The 11,031-nt window shown below is 43.2% G+C and overlaps 1 protein-coding gene across 3 annotated transcripts; it reads left to right on the forward strand.

Moving 5' to 3' along the window:
• The first annotated feature begins 1,134 nt into the window (after positions 1–1,134).
• Timm17a (translocase of inner mitochondrial membrane 17A) lies at positions 1,135–10,412 on the forward strand. 3 transcript variants are annotated; one of them, XM_008830307.3, is made up of 6 exons: positions 1,135–1,218; positions 4,933–5,032; positions 5,156–5,219; positions 8,019–8,147; positions 9,073–9,183; positions 9,719–10,173. In XM_008830307.3, exons 1-6 carry the CDS (start codon positions 1,193–1,195, stop codon positions 9,802–9,804), a joined length of 516 nt encoding a protein of 171 aa, XP_008828529.1. In that variant the 5' UTR covers positions 1,135–1,192; the 3' UTR covers positions 9,805–10,173. The 3 variants fall into 3 exon arrangements, with proteins under 3 accessions (XP_008828529.1, XP_029418029.1, XP_017652938.1); XM_017797449.2 differs by lacking the exon at positions 1,135–1,218 and adding an exon at positions 1,219–1,343; XM_029562169.1 differs by lacking the exon at positions 8,019–8,147 and having other exon boundaries at positions 9,719–10,412.
• Positions 10,413–11,031: the final 619 nt, after the last annotated feature.

The following is an 11,031-nucleotide window of genomic DNA, read 5'->3' on the forward strand; positions in this document are numbered from 1 at the left end:
ACCTCATACCTTCATGTATCATTTGTGGGGCAGCCCAGAAGAGGCTCCTCAAAATCAAGGATCTCAAACTGGCCATGGCTGTCAGATGATCCTAGTAGTTGAAATTCATAATCATTTATTTTCAGGATGATGAAATGGCTCAGTGGGTAAAAGCACTTGCTGCCAAGCCTGACAACTTCAGTTTGATCCCCAGGACTGGTGAAAGAAAAGTGAGTCTCACAGGCTGCCTTCTGATAGGACAACCCCCAATCCCCCTGATTCACCCACCCCCATTCCCCTGACCCTACATATATAATAAATGTAATTTTAAAAAAAATTAAAGACTGGCATGGTGGCACACACCTTTAATTCCAGCACTAGGGAGTTTCAGACCCACATGGTCTACATAGAGTTCCATGCCAGCCAGGACTACATAGTCAGACACTGTATCAAAAAACCAAACCAAAGCAACAACAAAAAACAATAAAACTCAAAACAAAACAAAATTACTTTAAAAAAATAAGTATTTATTGCCTACTATATTCCAGGCACTGAGATTGTAGGCATTGAAACACCTTCTGCCCTAAAAGAGCTACGTATAGTTGCTAAGATTCACAGTTCACCGCAAATTAAGTAGCGTTAACAGTTGACAGCAAAAGTTTTCAAAATTTTAATAACCACATAGTTAGAAGCATTTCATTACAACAACACTGACATGGTCAATAACAACAGCAAAAGTTTAAAAAAAAATAGTACAAAATTGCCGGGCGTGGTGGTGCACACCTTTAATCCAGCACTCGGGAGGCAGAGGCAGGCGGATCTCTGTGAGTTCAAGGCCAGCCTGGTCTACATAGTGAGTTCCAGGAAAGCTGGGGCTACAGGGAGACCCTGTCTCAAAAAGACCAAAAAAAAAGTGCAAAATTGAAAGGTTTGGTGAACCCTAGCAAAATAACATCCCGTTTATTCTATCCGAGGCCAAGAAACTAACAGGAACTCAGGCACTAGGTAGCTCAGGACTCACAACTTTCAAGGTCCTGGGCGGAGCCAGCCCTGCACACCGGCGCCACGACCCGGTCCCGATTCCCATTGGCTGAGACGGGAAGCGGTGATCCAATCCCCATCGACCTTGACGCCCTCCTCTTGGGATCACTTCCGCCGCTGGGGTCAGTTTCCGGCCCGCGTGCCCCGCATCTCTCGTACCGCTGCAGCCAAGATGGAGGAGTACGCGAGGGAGCCTTGGTGAGCCGAATCTGCTGCCCTTACTCTCCCTTCTCCCCCTCCGCCGGCGGTCGTTCTGTGGCCGAGGTGCGGGCCGACCTCCGTCGGGCTCGGCTAGGGCTGGGCGGCGCGGACCTGAGCGGCCGGTGGGTTTTCAGGGCTGTGCACCGGAGTCTGCAGCCCCGTGACCTTGCGGTGCCCTGCGAAGAGGTCCAGGCTTGGGCTTGGTGGAACCCTGGACCTCCTCCCCACGCAGGCGCTGTCGACCTTATGCTGGGCAGTAGTGATCCCTCTGGCCCGCTGAGCTGACCTTGGATGTGTCCCTAGGCCTCGCTTTGGGTCGAGGAAGAGAAGAAAGACCTGAGTGCCATCCTTGAGCCCTTGTTTGAATGGTGATAGTGTCCCCAGGGTGACGCATTTCACAGGAGTAGAACGTAGACTTCATCCAAAGTCCAAAGGATCGAGTTCCTTGTAGACTGGAGCGTGTTTTCTTGGGTGGTATTATCCTATCCCCTGGAGAAAAAAGAGAGGCAAAATAATAACTGGAAAATAGGAAGACATTAGCTGAATGTGTTCTCTGAAAAGCCATGTCGTTTGTTGAGCAAGGGTTCTGCTTGATTCAGGATTAAAAGCATGTGTAAGTCAGGCCACAGTAAGACAGTTATGAAATGGTGTAATAGCTGTTGAATCTCAACCTGTTGGAGCAGAGCTTCTGGGGTTGTAAGCAAATGATTAAATCTTGGTATTTAGATTAATCAGCTGTCTTTGTTTTGATTTTGTTTATAAAGAGAAAGAATTAGGTATCCTCAAGTTGTGCAAGTGCCAAGGACTTTATATTATTCCTTGCTGGCAATAATCTGCTTGCCTGCTTTTGCTCTCCACTTGGAAAGATACATTTCAACACCTCTTGTCTCCTCAAGCTTTGCTCCTTCAAAGATAGTTATCTCCTTCCTGTATTGTGTTTAGATATGCACAGTTCATCCGGGCTATAAATTACCACTGGATTTGGAATAATGACAGATTGGCAGGAGGGGTCATTTTGTTGCATTGAAGATTTTGTGAAAGTAACAGATTTTTCCCCAGGTCAGGTGGCACAAGCCTGTGTAATCCCAGTCTTGGGAGGCAGAAACAAATTTGAGGCTAGCCTGGGCTACAGAGTAAAATTTTGGTTCAAAAGAATATTTTCAGGCTGTGCCTAGAGGTGCATGTCTTCAATCTCTGCCCTTGGGAGCTAGAGGCAGGTGAATATGAGTTCCATGCAAGTCAGAGCAGCACGCTAAGAGCCTGTCTAAAAAGGAACAGGGGGAAATAGAATCAGTGCAGTGGCACATGCCCTCAATCTTAGCACTTGGGTTGAAGCAAGGGGATTGCCCATTCCAGGCCAGCCTAGGATACATAGCAAGACCCAATGTGGGTTCTGGGAGCCAAACCTGAGTCTATTGCAAGAACAGTATCTGCTTTTAACTATTGAGCCATCTCACCAGCCCCAGTAATAACTTTTTAAAAATTCATTTATTTTGACTTTATGTGTATGAGTATTTTGCCTGCGTATTGTAAGTGCACCACATACAAGCCTAGTGCCCTTGGAGACCAGAAGAAGGTCTGGGATTCCCTGGAACTGGAGTTAGGGATAGGTGTTAGCTGTCGTATGGGTGCTGGGAACTGAACCTGGGTCTTCTGAAAGGGTAGTAAGTGTTCTTAACTACTGAGTCATCTCTCCAGCCCCTAACATTCTTTCTTAAAGAAAGGAAATTAAGAGAGCTGGGCATGGTGGTGCATACCTTTGATCCCAGAGGCAGGCAGATCTCTGTGAGTTCAAGGCCAGCCTGGTCTACATAGCTAGTTCCAGGCCAGCTGGCACTAAGGGAAGACACTGTCTCAGAAAAGAAACTTACCGTATCCTTTTCAGGCTGTTAAGTACTGCTTCTTAGATTTAAAGTGTAACCCAGTCACCTGTAGATTATATTAAAATACAAATTCTGGTAGAGCACTAGTCTAGCATGTGCAAGGCCTTAGATTCAATCCTCAATACTAGGAGTTGGGGGGATATTCAAATTCAGTAGGAAGGGGGTAGGCAAGGATCCGCCTTTTTATTTCAAATAAGCTCCAGGGTGTTGTTTTGGTTTTGGTTTTGGTTTTTTTGTTTTTTGTTTTTTGTTTTTTTTTGAGACAGGGTCTTCCTGTAACCCCAGGTGGTGTGGAACACACTATGTAGACCAGGCTGACCTTGAACTCAGATATTTGCCTGCCTCCCAAGCGCTGGGACTAAAGGCGTGCGCAACCACACCGGGCTTGGTTTTTACTTCTTATAAATATGAATTTAACTACTCAAAGACCTTTTGCCATTAACTTTAGACTTTGTTGTAGAATTGTTTGTAAATCTGCTTGTCCAAATAGATAGGAACATTTAATTTTACTTTATTTCATTTTTAGAAATTGGATTTTTATGAGTGTTTTGCCTGCATGTATGTGGATGCACCACATGTGTGCAGTGCCCATGGAAGTGAGAAGATGGCATCAGATTCCCTTGAACTTGAGTTAGGTGGTTAATAGCTGCCACGTGGGTGCTGGGAACTGAACCTGGGTCTTCTGAAAGAGCAGCCAGTGCTCTTAACCACTGAGCCATCTCTCCAGACCAAACTTCCATCCATCTTGATAGTAATAAATGACTTAACAGTGCTGGAGATGCTGTATATATCAGGTCCTAGGTTCAGTACATACTTTTTTTTTTCTTTTGAGACAGGGTCTCATGTAGTCCTAGCTGTCCTGGAACTTGGGATATATACACCAGGCTGGCTTCTAACTCAAAGGGATGGGGCCTGTATCTGCTTCCCACTTGTTGGGATTAAAGGTGCCCAACCTTGTCTGTTTGCGACACGGTCTCCCTGCAGCCCCAGCTGGCCTGCCTGGAACTCTCTTTGTAGACTAGGCTGGCTTGGAGCTCACAAAGATCCAGCTGCCTCTGCCTCCCAAGTGCTGGGACTAACGGCACATGGCAACTTTTATAAGCCAGATCCTAGAGTAGTTTTGATTTTGGAAGCTGGATTTACAAATATACTTCCAATTATTGAATATTATTCTAGTGTCTTAAATGGCTCTGATGTACACTTAAGTTCAAAATGCTATTTTGAGGGGCTGGAGAGATGGCTCAGCAGTTAAGAGCACTGACTGCTCTTGCAGAGGACCTAGGTTTGATTCCCAGCACCCACGCAGCAGCTACGAACTGCCCTTAACTCCAGTTCCAGGGGATTCTGAAGCCCTCTTCTGACCTCCGCAGCATTACAGGACACAGGTGCACTCACATACATGCAGGCAATACACTCATACACATAAAAATAAAAATAATAAGGCCGGGCGTGATGACGTGGAGGCAGAGGCAGGCGAATGTCTGCGAGTTCAAGGCCAGCCTGGTCTACATAGTAAGTTTCAGGACAGCTGGGGCTACAGGGAGACCCTGTCTCAAAAAGACCAAAAAAAAAAACCAACAACTAACTGCGTCTTGGGGCCACTCTGATCTCTGGAAAATTGAATGGATATTATTGACTACAGAGTAATTGTTTGTATTTATTTGCTTTTCATGGTGTTGAACTTGTAACAGACTTTTACAGGCCAGACATTTATTGGTTGTAGTGGGCTAGGCTTTAGAACCTGTTGCATTCTTTCATAAGTTAAGTGCAGGTTTTATGGTTTATGAATGAGAAAAAAGATCATCTTTTTTTTTCTTTCTGTTTTTAGTCCCTGGCGAATTGTGGATGACTGTGGTGGGGCCTTTACCATGGGCACCATAGGTGGTGGTATCTTTCAAGCCATCAAAGGTTTTCGAAATTCTCCAGTGGTAAGTAGGAATCACTGGAAACCAGAGTTGGTTAATATTACTGGCAGTCCCATCATGGGGTTAGAAATGCATTGCACTTATGATGTGTTATGTTCTAGATCACTTCCTCTACTTTTGTTTTAGGGAGTAAACCACAGACTACGAGGAAGCTTGACAGCCATTAAAACCAGGGCTCCACAGTTGGGAGGTGAGCAGAGTATTTCCTTTTATATAGACTGTTTCTGTTTACTTGAACATGGGACTATACCTGTCCGTGTGTCTCTGTCTGTCCCTTCTCCCCCTCCCCCTAAGATCTCAAGATCTTCCTGCCTCAGCTTCCTAAGTGCTGAGATTACTGGAATTTAGCCACTAAATTATGGCGTTTTGTTTTGTTTTCAGATGAATGATTTTCATTGGCTCTAACTGCTTGTGACAGTCTAGTATCCGTGTAGGTTCTTTTTGGTGGCTGGTTTGCTGGTTTGGAAAAATAACTTGGATTCTTGCATCTTTTAAAAAATTTTGTGGAGCTGTGGTGGTGGTGCACCCCTTTAATCCCAGCACTCAGGAGGCAGAAGCAGGCGGACCCCTGAGTTCAAGGACAGCCTGGTCTACATAGTGAGTTCTAGGCCAGCTGGGACTACAGGGAGCCCTGTCTCAGAAAGACCAAGAAAAAAAAAAATTTTTTTTTTGGTCTATGTCATTCACGTATTCAGTGTTGTGTTGTTTTAATCTGCCCCCTACCCCCTTTCCTGAAAGAAGACTGTTTTAAGCTCATATTTGGAGAGTTTGAAATGGTAGTTTCTATGGGTAGCTTAATGCTGAAGAGAATGTGGTCTAAAGGATCAGAGAAACCAAACTGCTTGGGCTTTTCTCCCAGGTTAGCTTTTCGGCATTGTACAGAAATCAGTGCAAAATTTTAGACGATTATAAAAATGCTGCATTTATAAAACTTAGTTATTCAGAAGCTGGAAGGAGAGGACAAAAAAGTGTGGAAATTATATTCACAGACAAATTAGAGACACTTGACTATTTTCCCTAAGTTGGGGGGAAAAACACTTGTCATTCCTAAGAAATAAACAAATGAGGGGCTGGAGAGATGGCTCAGTGGTTAAGAACACTGGCTATTCTTGCAGAATACCCAGGTTCTAATCCCAGTACCCACATGGCAGCTAACAACTGTCTGTAACTCCAGTTCCAGGGGATCCAACAGCCTCTTCTGTCCTCCTCAGGCATTGTACAACACAGGTGCACTTACCTACATGCAGGCAATACACTCATACACATAAAATTAAAATAATAAGTAAAATACATATATAAAAAAAGAAATAAACAAATGAATGGGGTAATTCTTCTCCGTGTAGACAGTGTATCTTTCTCCCAGGGCACAGAATTGCTGAACAACTTTTTATTTTTTAAATATTTTATTTGTTTTTTTTATTTTATTCTATGTGTGTGAGTGTGTTGCCTACATGTATGTAAGTGTACCTGTGTTATGCTATGCCCTTGGACGTCAGGAGAGGGTGTCCGATCCTGAAACTGGAGTTACGGGAATGGTTCTCTACAAGAGGACCAGCCTCCTGCCATCTCTCCAGTCCACGAACAACTTTTTGAATGTAATATGGGATATCTAATATTGGACCAAAAATGAGGTAGCTTGTCTAATATTCAGCTGGTACTACTGGAGTTTACCAGTGATGTGGGAACTAGGAAAAGCTCTAAAAGAGTGATTTAGGACTGGAGAGATGGCTCAGTGGGAAAGAGCACCTACTGCTCTTCCAGAGGTCCTGAATTCAGTTCCCAGCTACCATATCAGGCAGCTCACAACCACCTGTAACTCCATCTTCTGGGGAACCTGACACTTCTGGCCTCTACAGACACACACACAGACATGCATATACATATAATTTAAAAGTAATTTACAAGCCAGTCATGGTGGCACACGCCTTTAATCCCAGCACTTGGGAGGCAGAGGGAGGCAGATCTCTGTGAGTTCAAGGCCAGCCTGGTCTACATAGTGAGTTCCAGGACAGCTGGGGCTACAGGGAGACCCTGTCTCAAAAAAACAAAAAAAAAAGTAATTTACATATTTAAGTTTTTTTTTAATTTATATATGTACAGGTACCCATGGAGGCTAGATGAGGATGTTGGATTCCCTGGTGCTAGAGTTACAGGCAGTTGTGCCCTGAGTTATGAACCGTCTGACGTGGGTGTAAGCTCAGGTCCTCTGCAGGGGCAGGAAGTGCCCTTAACCAATGAGCCATCTCTCCAGCCCCAAGATATTTTAATACAGGCTTGAAGTGGCAATGATTAGTAGAAAGAGGCACACTGAAGGAAGTAAGACATACCCAAGAGTATTAGCATATTTCTAAGAGAAATCCAGTCTGGCCTCAAACTTGTGATCCTCCTGCCTCTGAATTCCTGAGTGCTGAGTTTATAGGTATGTGTCACTGTGCTTAGCCCTGGCTTGTTTCTTTCAACTTTAGGCCATTTCTAACTTTTCAGATGATAAAATAATAGTGTAAGCTTTATCCAAAAGATAAGTATTCTGATTTTGGTTCAGTGTTTATTCAGACTTACATGTTTGTGCACACAGGTTTGAAGTATGAGGGTTAGAGAATATAGTAAATTCTATTAAACTTTTTTTTTTTTGGTCTTTTTGAAACATGGTCTCCCTGTAGCCCCAGCTGGCCTGGAACTCACTATGTAGACCAGGCTGGCCTTGAACTCACAAGATCCACCTGCCTCTGCCTTCGAAGTTCTGGGACTACATATTTAAACTTTTTTGTTTGTTTTGGGTTTTTGCCACAAAAGTCTCAGTGTAGCCTAAGCTGGCCTCTAGCTTACTATGTAGCTGAGGCTGGCCTTGACCTCCTGATCTCTGGTTTCCACCTCCATAGTACTGGGACTCTAGTTGTGTGCCACCATGCTGGACAAACTTACTAATGACTATAATGTTTTTAATATAAGGTGAAAATTTTAAACTTAAAAAAAATTATTTTAAAAATAGGTAGCTTTGCAGTGTGGGGAGGACTGTTTTCTATGATTGACTGCAGTATGGTTCAAGTGAGGGGAAAAGAAGACCCCTGGAACTCCATCACCAGTGGAGCCTTGACAGGAGCCATCCTGGCAGCAAGAAGTGAGTGATTGCTGCAGTGTTGTGTTTGTTTTGTATGTTGTAGGGCTATGGCTTGAACCTAGGGCCTTACACATGGTCCAAAAGTGCTTTACGACTGAGCTATATCCCCACCCATGTGGATATACCAGTGGAAGCCAGGCTTTTGGAACAACCTCATCTACTGTAAGAAATGAACCTGAGCATTGCTTTTTATAGCATGAATATGTGTGTGATGATTTGAAGAATCAGTAAGGGACTCTTGAGAGTGGAAGAGTACAGAGGTTTGTTAGCTTTATGATGTTGGAGGAAGCACAGCGTATGGAGGTTAGAAGACAACTTGGCAGGAGTCCGGTCTCTCCATTATGTGGGTTCTGAGGATCAAACTTAGGTTGTTAGGCTCAGCAGCAAGTGACTTAACCTGCTGAGCCATCTTGCCAACCCTGTTTGTTTAATTTTGGGGAGGCATGTGTCACAGCAGGTATATGGAACTCAAGAGAATAGGTCATTAGGCTTGGTGGTAAGCACCTTTACCTGCTGAACCATATCACTGACCCAGTAATAATTATTTTGCACCTTATGGACTACATGATCTTGACAAGCTAATCAGCTTTGTTAGCACACAAGTAATGTATATATGTAAGAACATGGCTATGTTCCAATATATCTCTTTTTTTTTTGGTCTTTTTGAGACAGAGTCTCCCAGGCTGGCCTTGAACTCACAGAGATCCGCCTGCCTCTGCCTCCCAAGTGCTGGGATTAAAGGCGAGTGCTACCACGCCCTGCACAATTATATCTTTATTTACAAACATGGGCAGTGGCCTGGAGTTCATAGCCACTGTTGATTGACTGTGGACATTGGACAGTGAAAGCATTTAGGGATGAAGGAAAATATAACCAAATGTGTAGTCCTTTCCTTTAAAGTAATCTTTGTTATTCCTCTCTTCAGATGGACCTGTGGCCATGGTTGGGTCAGCTGCGATGGGTGGCATTCTCCTGGCTTTAATTGAAGGAGCTGGTATCTTGTTGACAAGATTTGCCTCTGCACAGTTTCCCAATGGTGAGTCTTTCTTCTTAATGTTCTAAGTTCATATACTTTGGAATGGTTTCCTTACATTAAGAAGGAATGTATTTTGGGCCTGCAGAGACAGCTCAGAAGTTAAGAGCACTGGCTATTCTTGCAGAAGACCCAGCTAATAGCTGTCCATAACACCAGCTCCAGGGATCCAGTGCCCACTTCTGTCTTCTGAGGGGACTGCACAACATGGGTGCATTTACATACGTGTAGGCATTTCATGTAATGCCTCATACACATAAAAGTTAATTAATTAAAAAAGAATGTATTTTGTCTGCTAAAATAGGGTAGTTTGTGAGTTCTTCATGGCCTGACATTTGATATCTGTCCATTCTGGAGCATCTGGGAAGCTAGTCTGTCATGATATGACAAACCTGAAGGGTCCATAGACTGTCATAGGAATTAGACAGGTCTCTATATTCAGATGACAGCTCTAGTGTAGCATGTAACTTTGGAGTTGATGGTTTGTTTTCTAATTATATAATACTCTTTTTAAAGTACTTTTATTTCTTAATTGCAGGCCCTCAGTTTGCTGAAGACCACTCCCAGTTGCCTTCAAGCCAGTTACCATCCTCACCTTTCGTGGATTACCGACAGTACCAGTAGGACTTCTTTCCCAGGGTTTCTCTAACTGGATGAGCTGTAGGTCAAGAAGGATTTCAGATCATGTTACAGTCTGTTTAAAACTGGAGGTGGGACAACTGTGGCAAGAGCCATGAAGAGACATTTTAGAACTTTGTGTAATTCAAAGGGACATGGAGGGGGAAAAAAAGATACTGCATTTATTTATTCACACTTGGATTGCATTTGTGATCAAAATAAATGTCTAATACCATTTAAAGAACATGTAAGTGCTTAGAAGATGAAGGACCAAAGGGCAGATAACAGTGAAACAGGACCATCATTCCCTTGGGGACTTCAGCCTGGGTTTTTTGTGTACAGTTATTCAGACAATAAAGCTCCTGGGACGTAACAGTTCCTTTCAGAGTTGTAGAGTTCTACTTTTCATACTGTGCATACTTCAGATAAGGCGTGTTTTACACCAGCCCCTCTTGATGTAAACTACAGATGAGAAGAATTATGCAATCAGCACGAATCACTTCACAGGGAAAGACTTTATGGATTGAAAGATTTGCCAAAATGTTCATCTTTTGCTTTGAAAGCAAAGTGTTGTCTTGTTTTGTAGATGCTAGATATAAAGCTCTTTTACTTTACGGTTACTGTGTCTTGATTCCTGGCCATCAGAGACAACTTGCTTCCAGTATACCCAATTCTATAAGAGAATAATTCTTACGAGGAATAATTTGGGGCATACTGAGTGCTTGAAAATTGTGCTGGATAATTTTAAGGACGGGCATGGTCATACTTATAATCCCATCACTCAAGAGGCTGAGGCAGGAGAATTCATGTCTAGGCCAGTTTGGGCTACATAGTAACACAGCCTCAAAAAATCAAACAGAGAAAGAGAAGAAAATATATATTATTTTTAATGTATTCCAAGTTCCCTGAAGTTGATCTATCATTATAAGCATTTGTAATTGTGTATTTCAGTGGCATGTAAACATAAGCATGATGTTTAGCCATCAGCATTATATGTACTCAAAATGTTACCACCAGGTTTGGCTGTAATCTAGCACTTGGAAGGCAGAGGCAGGAAGATCATGAGTTCAATGCTAGCCTAGGCTAAAAAGTTTGTCAAGGCCAGCCTGATTTATGTGAGACCCTCTCTCAAAACAACGAAAGTTATCGTCACTTATAAAAACTCTATAACCATTAAACAATAGCTTCCCATTATCCCTATTCTCAACCTCTGGTAACCATAATTCTGCTGTT

Source organism: Nannospalax galili, unplaced genomic scaffold, assembly GCF_000622305.1.
Source record: "Nannospalax galili isolate Female #2095 unplaced genomic scaffold, S.galili_v1.0 scaffold113, whole genome shotgun sequence".
NCBI classification, from domain to species: Eukaryota; Metazoa; Chordata; class Mammalia; order Rodentia; family Spalacidae; genus Nannospalax; species Nannospalax galili.